The following is a 15,259-nucleotide window of genomic DNA, read 5'->3' on the forward strand; positions in this document are numbered from 1 at the left end:
GATTGTGTTGTGCATTAACATTCAAACAGTTGAAAGGCTTCCCTAAACATTCGATCGCCCTATCATTATCAAAGGAGGCGGAGTCGATTCGGATCTCGACGGCGGTGAAAACTGGATAGCTCCTCTATGCTGCTGTGCCCTGCACACACATCGTATTGAACTTGAATGACGGTACGAGGAAAGGTACAACGTATCGTGGCTGAACAGGAAAGATAAGAGTTCGAGCCTCATTTACAATAATTGACACTTTTGATTTAGCCATAGGTCCTACTTACCTTGCATTTCATTTCTAACATGTTACTGTTAACTATTTAAACGACGTTAGCACAGAGCAGTGAAATCTGAAGAACAGTGAAGGGGAAGTTCTGCCAGACATGCCAGAAGTTCAAAGTGATCCATTGCATAGACTTGTATAGAGTCTAGTAGATTCTATATCTATCTGTTCTACTGATTTTGAAAATTATGTCTCTTATATTTAAGTCTTGTTTACACTGACTGCATGTTGTGTGATTATATTAGATGAGCATGATGAGGATTGATTTGAATATCTACCGGTACTGACCTCCTGCATACATCTTGATCATGAGAGATCTACGGATTGGGATAGGCCTACAGCCTGCACAGTTAGTGCAACTGCAACTCTCGATCTCGCCTTCAAATATTGCTATTGGAAATTAATGTCCTAATTTATATCTTCATATTATCATAATGGAGGAGGTGGGGGAGTGGGGATGTTGAGAAGCTACCGATTCTAGTAAAATCTGTAAGCTAAATAGGTGCACTATAGATGTTACTTTTCTTATTAACAATGCACAGCCCTTCGGTTGTAAGTTTCTTCAATTTGTCTCCCTCTACAAATGAATTTTGTTAAGATTGCAACTGCTGATCTGTAAATTAACCCGTTGAGGACGGTTTGATTTTGCATTTCCCATAGACACCTGCCCGAGTATACTCGGGACTCGTCCTCAACGGGGTAACAAACATGTCGGAAAAAAGGAACCAGTGGGACTCGAACCTGTCATTGACTGCTTTCTGGGCAGTGACACTACCACCAGGCTGTCCCTGGTTGCCAGCAGTGACATATTTGCACAATAAACATGGAATATAAATATCCAAACTCCAAAATTCTGAGATTGTTTTGTTAAGTAGTCCAAGGCAGACAAGGCATAATAAATTAAAAATACTGTATATTTATTCTCATGAGTCGTATTTAGGTGTGTCTTGTAAACTAACGTTAGACTTTACTTTTATGATGAATTTCTACAGTTTACAGGATGTCAAATATTTCACAAGTTTTGTTTTTGTTTTTGTGAGCAGGCATAGCACTTTACTCTGCAGTCACGGATTTAAGCACTCGCAAAATTGTCAAGAAGTGCTTATTCATGAAAAATTAGACTTGCCAAATATTTGCCATAAAATATACAGTATTGCGTGGCGTGAAAAAGTATAAATCAGGACAGGAGTGAAGTGCATGCATATTGTTTGTATTCAAATTAACTAACTCTAAAAGTTGTTCACTGTGCAGTGATCACCACAACCACCATCTATCTGATCTGGTAGCCAAATCTGCAATCAAGAATGTCTAAGACCTCGTACCTCGTCCTTTCCATACTGGTCGTTTCCATTGCCGTATTTCTCAACTACCCTGCTCCCGAACTCTCCCATCGAGTGAAAGCATGGAAGGAATCTGGAAAGGTCTTCAAATTCAAAGGACACAACATATTTTACAAAGGTGATGATTGACAGAAGGGATGTGAGAGATCTATGGCCAAGGAGTCTAAAATATGTTTTTTAATTCTGCTCGACATCACTGCAGATATGAATTAAGTTTTTGTGTTTTTTTTTTTCCCAAAAAAAATTATTCCTGGAAAAGAGTAGTGCTGGAAACCTGACTGAGTACATCCTAAAATTCACTGAATTGAATAACTGGGTGTATTTAGTGAGCACAGATGTTGATGGTTACAATGTACAAAGTGTACAATATGTATGTTCAGGCTGATAGTTATTATGTGATTGTGCTCCTTTGCTGAGAAATTGTATGTTTTTGTACTTATTTATCCCTTCAAATCATGTCTCAATGAAATGAAAAGTAGTTACCATGGTAATCGATCAAAAGTATAACTTGTGAGTGTACTTGCTTAAATGACTGGAACCTCTCTGAGTGGGAAGTTGTAAGGCAAGGCAGGATTCAACTTTCAAGTGACAAATCTAAAAAATACTTACATACCCACCGGTATAGATAACTTGGGGTATAATTTTGCAGAAGTGTATATAATTCAAATGGAGAATAATATTGTGATTCTATATTTTCCCATATAAAGATGACAATTTCAAGTATTATACTGACTTCAAGACATCACATTTTGGTTTACTGTTAAGGTAATACATAAGCTGTAGCCATTTACAGACATTAATGTCTGTCCATGAATGTTTTGATAGTAGCATCATATTATTTAAAAAAAGAAAAAAATCTGTGAATGAGTTTAATCAGGGAGGTAGAATCCACCTCCCTGGTATAATATACTGGTAGATCAAATTACATTCATTTCAAAAGTTTCATAAAATGAGCTCTTATTGGTGTACAGGATTTATGAAATTAATTGACATTACAAGTCCTCATTAAATGTGTGCTTTAAGGCACATCCACATCAGTTTTTAGCAGTTGTTAGGTGACTTAAATATTGCTGAGTGACAGTCTTGGTGCTCGCTCACTGCATATTGCTCCAAATTTTCAGATTGTGTACAGAAGCTATGAACTTTAGTGTACATATCCAAAGAAGAATCACTCTAGCTGCTGTAAGAGTTTACCAAGATTAGACTTTCTGCTCATATCAGAAATCAGTTCAGTAGGACCAGGTGATGGGTAGATTTCAAACTTTGCTATCATTACCCATTAATGCAGATGAGGGCACAAATGACAATGATGATGTGCTGGTCATATTCCACGGATTTCCAACCTGCGGTTATGATTTCCACAAGGTGAGGGCGATGTTTTGCTGTAACATCTACTGAGTAGATATCATAACATCGTCAAGGAAACACAGAAAATCATGCCATGGTATATAAAATCATGTACCGTGTTTAACCTCTCTCTTTCCCTCCCCCTGCTGAAGATTGCTAATAATCACATTAACTAGCCTCAAAGTATGATTTGTCAAATTTAAGTCACTCACACAGTAATCATAGGAAAGTAAGGTGTCTGGTATGCACGTACAATAAGTGTTATTCTGTAAAGGTGAAATTAGGCAATATTCTCAGAACTTATGTTATTATCATGCCCTGTTGAGGTCAAGTGAAACTTTAGCTGGAATCATCAGTCATATCCTTAAACCCTGTCCTGTGCTTCCAGTCAAGCATGAAGATTTAAAAAAAAACTAAAAAAAAAAACTGTCGAGTTGGGCGTACATACAAGACTTGACCACTTTTTTCTTTTTTATTGAAAGACTTTAATAATAGCCAATTGTTTAGATCAAGCTGCTGTAGATATGAAACATGATAGAACTGGTCACCTATTAGATAACACTTCTCCCACTTTTCCCTATATCAGATTTGGCCCGAGCTGACCAAGAACTTTGGACGAGTCATCTTGCCAGATTTCCTTGGTTATGGACTGAGTGATAAGCCTGTGAGTATGAGATTTATGTGCTGATGGGCAAGTGGACTTTGTAGTCACTGGCAGTGGTGATAGATTGTCCTTCACATTACACATCTCTTGGCAGTAGATGAATGGATGCAGTTTACATTTACGCATGTACATCTTCATGCAGTGGTGTCTGTTACCAATACAAACAGGATCTCCGTAGTACTTTGGACTCTGACAAGATAGGAATTAAAAAGGAAAAGAATCAGCTAAAGAAAAATACAATATTTTAATGGCTGCAAATTATAACTTATGCCAGATAACAAACTTGTTATACTTTTGTAGTCTAATGTTACCTCATAATGATTATGTCCATATTGGCTAGCAGAAGCTGTCTTTGCACCAAAAACCAAACTCCTTCCAGAAATCTCACTTTTCATACCCTTCAATGCAAAATTGTGCAATATGTGTTGTCTCCCAACAGACGGACCATGTCTACAGCCTCTTTGACAAGGCGGACATGATACAAGCTCTTCTAAAGGAGCTGGGAGTCTCCCAGGTTCACGTCTTGACCCATGACATGGGCAGCACTGTGGCACAGGAACTCATCCACAGGTACATTTGTACATGTAAATCCCTTTTACACCCTTGGGTAGTCCAGCTGTGCCAATTGCTACACCATACACTAAAATGACCCGACTGTACATAAGTATTACCACACTTTACACTAGTATGACTACACTGTACACTAATGTTACGACACTTTGCACTAAAATCACTACATTCTATTATACTAGTAATACTGTCAATAGCTTTATAACCCTTTACTTTCTTCATGTGCAAAATATACTATTATGTTATTTGTTTTTTCTTTTGTATAGTGTTTCCTGTAATTTTCTTAGGTACAGAACTGCATTTTCAGTCTTTGAGTGGTTTTGATGATCTTGTTTTTCTTTGTCTTTTTTTGTTTCCTTGTGAAATTGTGATTCTGACACTAGCTAAATTGATCTACTTTTGTTAAATGACTTCATCCGAGGGTAGCATATTGCCTGAAACTCATGTATTCATTGTATGACAGATTTTGTGATAAGTAGTAGTTTCAGTGTCTGATTTACATGTTATCCCTTTTCATGGAGTGGGGATGGGGTGATGTTGGTGAGAATGGGAGTTGTCTGGTCTGTATTCAATCTTTAGTCAGCATGTCTTTGATAAGTTTTGAAAGGAATGAGTTTCATTAACTCTCTAAGGACCTCTGTCTCATAACTGTATTTGTATTGCACAGGGTAATGTATTCTTTGGTTATGAAAGTGTTATATATATATTCGCAGGCTGTTGCAGGTTGTTGACTGTGCTCTTTGCAAGCTAACAATTTCAGCTGGGTCTCCCATTTTCTCACAGTTTTGCTTCATTTATCTCACATCCAGACAGAATCAGCGAGCCAAGTCAGGGGCCAAGTCAGATAGCGAACTTCACATCATTAGTGTCTGCCTCTCTAATGGAGGTCAGTGACCTTATTTTGTTATGGATTCTTTCAACATTTCAAATTTTTAGACCAGCACAACTTCATCTAATTGATACAGTAAAATCCAAAAGTAAACCACAATGAACTATATACTATTTTACTCATCAAAGGTCAAAACAACAGATGTTATTACTAATGGAGCAAAACTGTTTGTTGGGGGGGGGGGGGGGAGCTTCTAAGGAATATCTTGTTTGACTAAACTTTGCACAAAACTCCAAAGCAGTTTATTAGTGACACTGCTCTTTACAGTGCAACTGTAAAGAGCAGTAGGCATCTTGGAAACAAATATCTGAAGCAGTGCCTTCATGCTGGATGGCCACATGAGCAATGTATCCAAGTTGAATTCTTCAAATTCTAATGGTTGCCACCCTCTTTTCAAGTTCTTCCAATTTCTGCAAAATGGTGGCATTCAGATTTCAAAGACAAACATCTGGATCTTGGGTATTAAAGCATGGGTAGAATTTCGGGTGAAATTATGAACAGGTGTTGCAGAAAATGGAAATGTAAATTGTCTTTGATTATCCATTGATTTGCTTCAATACATAGCTTGTTTTCTGAACTTCATAATATGAGCATGTGGTATTTAATGAAAGAAAATACTACATGAGCTGGAAATCTTTTCTACAAATTGCTGCTGTGTACCTGTATACGCTATATATTTCGCGTGGGTTTTATTTTCGCGAATTTCGCGAGTCGGGAGCTATTTGCGAAATTAACAACACGCGAAAATATTACCTTCCAAAATAAATCCCTTGCCTTGACGATACGATCATTTTACGGCTTACCGAACAGACCATACTGGCTAAGCTTGTTTCCGTACATATAGCATGTCCACGTCTAACTAATTTACTAGAATCTCTAGTACACACAGCCCAGTCGCTGTGGTAGCATTCGTTGCTAGTAAGGTGAAAATTCACACTTTCTTTGCCACTTCATATTTTCTCCGGTCCCCCAATCGCGAATTTAACCACTCGCGAAAATGTGTGACATCGGCAATTCGCGAAAATTTATGCACGCGAAAATTATAGCGTATACAGTATTCTACATCTCATGTTGTGAAGGGCAAAAGTTGACTTTCATTTTTGATGTTTTACTATCACTAAAATGTACATATATGTATTTGTTGAATTCCCAGGAATAATCCCAGAAACAATTCAACAGAGGACAATGCAGAAGGTTGGTGGAATATCAGTTGATCATTTTTGTTTCATAGACTTCTGTAGTGCTCAGGTAGCCTCTGTTTTAAAGGGTGTGTACAGTTCTGGTCGAGGTGAGGATTTAGCTTTTAACGTTTTGCGAGATATTCAGAAAATACTCTATGAGATGTCAAAGAGCATGCAATTTTAAGGGGTATCAAAAGTTTATTTGATGAAAATCGGTTTTTAAATGGCTGAGATATCCAAAAACAAAGTGAAACAAAGAGATCCTTATAAAAGGCGTGGCCTGTCACCTTTTATTATCACTTTTTTGGATATCTCAGCCAATTGAAAACCAATTTTCATCAAATAAATGTTGAATCCTTCTCAAAATTACATGCTCTTTCATATTTCATAAGAGGTTTCTCGTTATCTTACTTAGGAATGTTCAAAACATGAATCCCCACCTCAACCAGCACTGTACAGTCCCTTTAACTCCTGAACCTTCCTCCAACTGGGTATGGTCTTACATGGGAACTTCATGACAAGTCCTAGCTTGTCACAAAGTTCCAACAAACTTGATGTGAATAAGTGACATCATCTATCCTGCTTGGTCATTAAGGGATGGTAAAGTTTTGGTTGAGATGGGGATTCAGGTTTTAACTTTTTGCAAGATAAATAGAAATCACATATATAAAATATCAAAGAGCATACAATTCTATGAGGAATTAAAAGTTTATTAGATGAAAATCAGTTTTGAAATAGCTGCGACATCCCCAAAGAAAGTAAAACAAAGTGGTCCTAGTAAAAGGTGGGACCCACCATTTATTAGGACCTCCATACAAATTTTTGTTACCACCATTATGGGGGTTATGTTTTTGCTGGTGTTGGTTTGTTTGTCTGTCTGTCTGTGAAATAACACAAAAAGGTATGAACAGATTTGAATGAAATTTACAGGATATCTTGATAATGACAAAAGGGACAGATGAGTGAATTTAGTTAGTGATCCCAATTGCTGTCTGGATCCAGGAAATTTATTTTTTGTCTTAAAACCTTTTTTTTTTTTTTTTTTTTTTTTTTTTTAAGAGTCTTTATTATTGGCAAATGGGGAAATTAGAGAATTCAAGCTGCTTGTGTTATAGGTGTGCATACCTACATGTACACTGATGAGCATGCTCTCAAGGCACAGCAGGAAGCTAAGGTGGAGACACTAGAAAGGATTCTTTATCACTGGGAAATCGGGCCATTTTGAGCACGTTAAGTGGAAATTAGCTGCTTGGTGGAGGTCTGCACTCTCCGAGTGCTTTAATTTCCTAGTTACAGATGTTTCTTTTAGTAGATTTAATTTTTTACATGCCCAATTCACATTCCAGGTTCTGCTTTTACCATACATCGGAGCTCTGGCACCAAAGTTTTCCAACAGGTTTCTCTTTAAAAGAAGGTGAGATTTGTGAAAGTCTTTACTTTGAGTTATAAATGAGTCTTTTACCTGTTGAAGACTACTAGTCCCAAGTATACTCTGGCAGGTGTCTATGAGAAATGCGTGTTATAGCAAAATGAGCCAATCCTCAATGGGTTAAAGACCCCACTTCACCTGTCCTCACTTGAAGAGAGTAGGGTGCTAACCTGGTGAAGACGTCCGTCCTACACATGCCTACATACAAACATATACCTGAAGACAGGTGAATGATATCGAGCCACACATTGTGGTTCACCACAGGGAACTATCAATAATCGGCTAAGAGTATCAAAATTAGTCCTGCACACTGTGCCATTTGAATGATAAATGAATGAATGAATAAATAAATGGATGGATGGATGGATGGATGGATGGATGGATGGATGGATGAATGAATGAATGGATGGGTAGATGGATGGATGGATGGATGGATGGATGGATGAGTGAATGAAGGAATGAATGAATGAATTAATTGATTAATGAATGGATGAAAGAATGAATGAATGCATGAATGAATGAATGAATGAATGAATGAATGAATGAATGAATGAATGAATGAATGGATGAATGGATGAATGAATGAAAGAATGAATTATTGAATGGGTGGATGGATCCTGGATGGATGAATGAATGTGGTGTGGAGTTCAGGCTACTCACCGTGTCTACACTATTGTTCAAACAGAGCTTCAGAAATGATATCAACGTTTCTTTTCACCTTGACAGCCTATCAGAGGTTTTTGGCAAGAAGACCCAGCCGACTGAGGAAGAGTTCATGGACCACTGGGCACTCATGAGGTACAACGACGGTCATCGCGTCACACATCTGTAAGCAGTGCCTTGATTGAATTTCAGTTCTAGTGAAGTCATGGCTGCAAGACTGTATTAACACTTCTGGTCTATTTTGCATGCTAACTGTAGGTAAAGACCAATGTTGGTCTGTGGCAAAAGCAGTTGAGAAGCTTTGCTCTTTATAAGATGTGTTTACATGTCATATACTGTAAAAACCAGAAGTCCACATGGCTTGCATGTCGTTAATAGTGTCTAATGCTAATGATGAATTTGATGTCGTAATTTACATTATGCCTGGATTGGTGATGACTTAAAGGTAGGGGATACCTTTTACAGACCTCCCAAAATGCAGCAAAACATTAAATATGAACCTAAGGGGACTTGTTTAGGCCACTGCTGAGAAATTTGGAAGTCGACAGTTATTTACAATTTGAATAATGCACAAAACTCAACTACTCAGTAGTTCTGTGTGTCAGCCACACTTAAGCCTTTTTGTTGCAGTCTTCTGTATTTTTTTTTATCTATAAACACAAATCTAAAAGTATAAGAGCTGATGTAATAACATATAGAGTGTGTGGCAAGAATGTATATAGAAATGTTTGTAAGTTTTGATGAACTTTCTTCACAAAATATACATGATGGACACACATGCAGTGCATGGGTCTGCAAAGGTAGCCTAGTAATGTACTGGAATTTAACGGTCAATAAAAATGTACTAAATGTTACCTTCCACTTTCAATACTTTATGGGAGTTTCTAAAATGATACTCTCTTCAACATACCACTGTATTTATACAACTCTTCATTTAAGGCATGCAAATGGGATTCCCCACCTTTAAGAAAATGCAGTCAAAATTATTTGCATTTCATTTAAATTTTTGTTCTGTTAATTATACATTTCATAGGATGATATTTATGTTATTGCTATTCAGCATTCAACAGGGACTCTGATCATATTATCTGTGTTTTGTAGGTTGATAAACTACCTTCGTCAGAGGTATGCCAATAGAGACCGATGGGTGCATGCTCTCTCGGAGACTGCTATTCCATGTGAGTATATTCACACAACACTTTCATTACTGGATGTGCAATGCATTCATGCTGTGGAGAATTAAAACATCTTGGAGGAAAAATCAAATTACAGATATAGATATGCAATGTGAAAGCTTTCAGAGAGTTAGATAAATTATTGACTCTGTGATCTAGGTGTTGAGTTGTTCTTTATTTGTTTTGTAAATAAAAATGTCACTAATTTTTATTTTCTCACATATTTGGGCATAGACTTTAACAAAATTCTGAACAGAGCAGAGTCAGCAGCCTGCAACTGATTACTACAGTATAGAGATGCCAACTGTTACTTTAAAAAAAGGTATTTTGTACTGTTTCTTTGCCAGAGATTGCAGGTTTAATAGAAAGTAATGTTTTTCCAAAATTTGATCAGTACACATGTCTATTTTTTAGAGAGGTTGGCATCCCTGCACGGTATGTCATTTTTCAATCACAGATATGTAGTATTATTCATCCAGACTCCACAATACGCTTTTCATAATCTTCTAAATAATGTCAAAATCACTCTCAGGTATTTCATTCTTTTTGTTTTTATACTTGCCTTTTCACAGTACACATTATATTTGGACCAGCAGATCCAGTGAATCCATATGATCCATTTTATCTCACATACACGTAAGTACAACTTGTATCAGACAGATTCCACTCATTAGCACTTCTCTTCCAGTCTCTTAGTGGTAGATAGGATAGGGGATATATTAGACATGACCCAAAGAAAACAAGATTTCCTGAAGATATTTATATACTTCTATATTACATGGAATTGATTATATTTGTTTAGATCATATTCATTCGTGAATTTTGATACCAGTTGGTTTTCTTTATGAAGGAATAGATATGTGCATAAATGTCTGTTTAAACTTTACCACATGGATGTTATCTTTCCATTTAATTTTCATCTATCACATATGAAGAAGCACCAGTATCAATGACAGTGGTAATGGTTGCAACACAAAATATTTGATGATTGAAAATACATGTATCTAATGCTCAGAGTCAATGGTAATGAATTTTTGTGTTGTCAATTCATTACCATGTGTCCTATACCTCTATCCATTTTGACCATTTCTCTCAGTCTTGCTGTTCATTGAAAACCCGGTGTGATTAGTGCATGCAAATATCATTCTGTCATGAGAAATTTACCTTTGTAAACAAAACAACAGTAATGAGGAAATCAGAGAATCAGTAGACTTTATCATCAAAACTCTTTTGTCTTCATTTTACAAGCTGATTTGTTATGACAAACCTGGGTTTCAGCAAGCATAGTATGACACTCTGATGTTAGTGTGACACTATAATGAAGAAAGTTACCAAAATAGAATTCATGTATACTCAGTGTAAATCTAGCATGATTTATGTTTTAGTCTTAATCTATTTCTCATTGTACAGAAAACTGGTTCCAAACTCTGGAGTGAGCTTGTTGGATTCACACATCAGTCACTATCCCCACCTAGAAGTGCCAGAAATCTACGTTGCAGAGTACTTCAAGTTCTTCAGATCTGTCCAGGGTGGTACAAAATAGTCACATGCATACATGAATGTGTGCATGTATGTCAAAAGATAAACAAACAGATGTAGGAAGACAATCAGATTAAAAGAGAAAGAAGAGATAATGTCGATGTGATTCTCACATGTGAAGAAAGAGAAATATACATGAATACAGCAATATATTCAAGGAGGCAATCATGACGTAAGAATCTATTAAATGAAAGTACTACTACTATTAGATAAGAATTAATTCTGGCATTGGAGTGTCCTGAACATGAAATTCCAAGATTACTGCAATGGGGGGTATCAGGACAAGGACATATGTTGCTGCAGTTTTTTGATTCCTCAAATTTGTTTACGTGCAAATTCGATCATTGAATGTACAAGTTGACTTTAAAGGTATTGTTTACCTTTGGGAGCAGTGATTTAATTTTTTTTTCAAGATATCACATTTGATGCATATACATAGGTTTGTTGTACCACAAAACATCCTCCCACATAAAATTTTCGCAATGAAGCATAAAATATAAGGAGATATCAGTATTTTTCTCAATAAACCGTAACTGTAGACGGTTTAGTCGGGAAACATTTTTGTTATAACTATTGTTCACATTTTGTATATTCAACAATATGTAGAATCAATTTTACTGATTAAAATTTTTACTGTGGTTGTTTCTATCCCTAACTCATATTTTAAAACCATTTTACAGCACTAATGCTGGGTTTTTGTTTCATCTGCAAATGGTAAATTATGCCTTTAAAGCAAATAGAGTAAAATCAGTTTACACACAAAGTGATATAAGCTTCATCAAAGTTGGATATGAAATGAGAGAGGGCAATATTGGTCACAGACACTTAAATTAGATGAGGTGATGATGTCATGCCCTTACATGTCTCTCAGTGCTTGCATTTACAAAGATATGCACTTTACTTCCTCTTGTTGGTATCTACTAAAATATTTATATTCCCACCGATATATTTTTTTGTTTAAATATATATTCCCACCGAAATATTATTGTGTTGAAATAAGCTAACGATGACCACTCTTATGGATAAGGGTTTGCTCTTGCTAAATTATCGACCAAAAACTTGGGTTTTTTGTATTTTTTTTTTCTAAACCAACCAGTTGGGAAAGTTGCAAGCTGGTGACATCATCACTGCATTTTATTTTGCATACAAATACTTCGGTGTCAACAGTATCACTGCCCTGCGAAAACATGTGGCTTTTTCAATTTCTGTAACTTTCTTGCTTTGTGTGTGATTTAAATGAAACTTCTGCAGATCTGTTTCACTTTATCTGAGTTCAATTTTACAACCAATTTGCCACTGCATTGTACTCTTTTGAGTAAATCATCTCTTAAGCCCCCGTTCCACTATGCCGTTCTCGCTACGATTTGACAATTTTCTCAGGTCGGGAAGGATCGGGTAAAACCTGAGCCGATCTGGACACAGTACGATGTTAGAACGTTCTAAGTACGCTGCAGTTACGACTACCAAGTGCTTGCTACGCTCTTACTACGATGATCGGGAATTAGACATTGCGATCTCTGCCGCTGCCGGTACGCTTTAGAACGATGTAGCTACGCTGTTAGTGCGATGTTGCCGATGTTACCCGATCAATGCACGCTGTATCTACGCTCTGAACGATCTATACGATCTTATCACGCTGTTACCCCGTTCAGAGAGCTGAAAAGTGCCCGATGTGCCCCGATGTACCCCGATTCGACTGTGGGTCAGCAGTCAGTCAACTTCTTAGCATGCAGAAACGAAGAAATATACTGTGGACCTCGAAGATTCATTCTTCTTTTTTTACTTTTGATTTTCAAAGTTGTTTTTGCTTCGTTATTCTCACTATTCTTTCTTCATCAGCGAGCCCGTGCTTCTGTGCCTCCAGTGCCCTGGTTATGACCCACCATTTCCCTCTCCTCTCCCCTCCTCCCCCCCCCCCCCCCCCCCCCCCCTTGTCCACCTCGGACTTACTACCTTCTTCACTACTATATCTTTCTATCCTCTCATCAATTTTTTCCTTACAACAGAGCCGCCATGTGTTTGTTAATGTGCGTCCGTATGTGTGCATGTATGTGTGTGTTACTCTGTCTGTCTTTTTTTTTTTTTTTTTTTTGCTACCGCTTAGGGAAATTTGTTGTTGTTGTTTTTTGCAATTATATATTTTTCTCTATGAGGGGACTGCATTCTAATACTACAAGCTCTGCTTTTTAGCAGTCCCCTCCATTTCCAGCAATATTTTGTATGCATTTACCACAGTGACGTAACTGTTATTTGTATCTCTGTTGATAATTTGCCTGTATCTCTTTTACAATGTTATTCTGTTCATCGCGTTGTGGTACTGATTTCATGACGTCTGTGTATATGAGCGTTTCTTTGTATTTTTTATTATTTGTTTGTTGGAAGTGAAATAAATCAACTTGAACTTGAACTTGAAGAGCCTCCTCAACTCACGGTTCTTTTGCAGCAATGCATTGTATAAACAAAGACGTGCTGATTTTTCAAAGGATTTTTCTTGAGGTCCTTGCTTTTATAGTCCGTCTTCCTCCAGTTGTAGATGATTTCATATTCTTCAAAATTCTGCTATGTCCTCTTCCTCCTCTTTCAGCATCACGTGCAGTCTCTCTTTCTTCGCCTTTTTGGTAGCTGCTTCGCTGCTTTCTTCTCTTCTCTTTCTTCATCTCTTCTTCTTCTTCGAAAATTACAGCTAAAATCACTTCCCGTTCTTGTGCCGATGTTACTACGCTCAGAAAGACCTTGTTACGCTCATCCCGCTACGTTTACGCCGTCATTACGCTCTCCCCGCTGCGTTTACGCTGTCACGTACGCTCTCCCCGCTTGCCGTACGATTAAAAATATGTCAATTTTGATCGGGGAGATCGGGAAGAAATTTTGAACCGGTTCAAAATTTCTTCCCGAAATGAAAAACTGCCCGCTCCAACCCCGACCTCCACATGCTGCTGCTACGATGCTTCCGATCCCCGTACGCTTTTGCCGCTCTCTCCCGATCTGCTAGATCGGGACAGATCGGGGTCCAAATCGTGATAGTGGAACGGGGGCTTTAATTTTATCTTAAAGATTTGGAGCCATGGTACACATCAAGCACAAGCGTGTGGATAGGAGGACTAAGTTCTACTGTCCATAGTGATTGCCTTGCTTATGTATTTCAGAGTATTCCATCCACAGAAAGTTAGCCTGAAGCCTTTTTAGCTCATTACAAGGGAAACTACAAAATCATAAAATCTATGGCAGTGGCAAAGAGTGTTACGGGATATCCCGTAGATCGGCGAATATGGGTTGAGTATAATTTTTTTAATGTGTATATTATATTCTGTAGGCACTGGCCTAAATGAAGCCTTCAGTATAGATCATGTGTGTGAATTTTAGTGTAATTTTTGAAATTTGTATATATTTACTGACAAAGATGCCTTACATTGTGTAAACATGGTTTGAATGTCTCCATAAATTAATTTGCTGGAGAACAGTCTGTCGTGTGTGTGCATCAATTTTCTTCACCCCACCGTCTTCCCAGATCGTTGAAGTTGTATGACTGGATGGTAATTTTGATGCAGTTGAATGCATGGTGAAAACCCAGTGAAAAATTCTGCAGTCTTAAGAACATAAGGTATTAACCCGTTGAGGAGGAGTCCTGAGAATACTTGGGCAGGTGTCTATGGGAAATGCGTGTTATAGCAAGATCAGTCTGTCCTCAGTGGGTTTTGCTTTGTGAAATGAACTATAGTACTCTTATGCGATGCAGGGCTAAAGTAATGCAGCAATACAATGTGAGGCACAGTGGTCTTTCAATCAGATTAGGTTCAAAATGGAGATGACATCCACTTCATCAAGGAACAAACTGTTTTCATTCTTACTTTTTAAACTGTATGCAACAGACCTTATTGTCTGGCTTACAGTGTAATAATAAGTACCCTACCATTCGCAATATACAAAAATACTGCATGTGCAGTTACCACAGCAGCAACAAGGCAGTTAGGAATATCTCCACAATGAGCATTCTATTAAATTTTGTGGAAATTGCTGGACAATGTATTGCAAAGATTGCAACTTGCAGTGTCGACATATTGGTATTTGAAACGGGTCTCTAGATCTCCTCACATGTTTTTCCACAATTGACATGACTAGAAGTGTTTATATCTAAAGTTCAGGTGTAAGACGTGTCTGTTGGTTACACATTAGAATTTATCATACCAT

At 37.4% G+C, this 15,259-nt stretch overlaps 1 protein-coding gene across 1 annotated transcript; it reads left to right on the plus strand.

The window, feature by feature from the left end:
- Positions 1 to 119: 119 nt before the first annotated feature.
- Positions 120 to 11,456, plus strand: LOC140242484 (mesoderm-specific transcript protein-like). The gene is made up of 12 exons (XM_072322219.1): positions 120 to 183; positions 1,561 to 1,732; positions 2,903 to 2,979; positions 3,548 to 3,625; positions 4,065 to 4,195; positions 5,005 to 5,081; positions 6,238 to 6,278; positions 7,612 to 7,679; positions 8,421 to 8,522; positions 9,459 to 9,535; positions 10,105 to 10,168; positions 10,943 to 11,456. Exons 1-12 carry the CDS (start codon positions 166 to 168, stop codon positions 11,073 to 11,075), a joined length of 1,038 nt encoding a protein of 345 aa, XP_072178320.1. The 5' UTR covers positions 120 to 165; the 3' UTR covers positions 11,076 to 11,456.
- Positions 11,457 to 15,259: the final 3,803 nt, after the last annotated feature.

The sequence above is a fragment of the Diadema setosum genome, chromosome 2 (assembly GCF_964275005.1).
Source record: "Diadema setosum chromosome 2, eeDiaSeto1, whole genome shotgun sequence".
Taxonomy (NCBI): domain Eukaryota; kingdom Metazoa; phylum Echinodermata; class Echinoidea; order Diadematoida; family Diadematidae; genus Diadema; species Diadema setosum.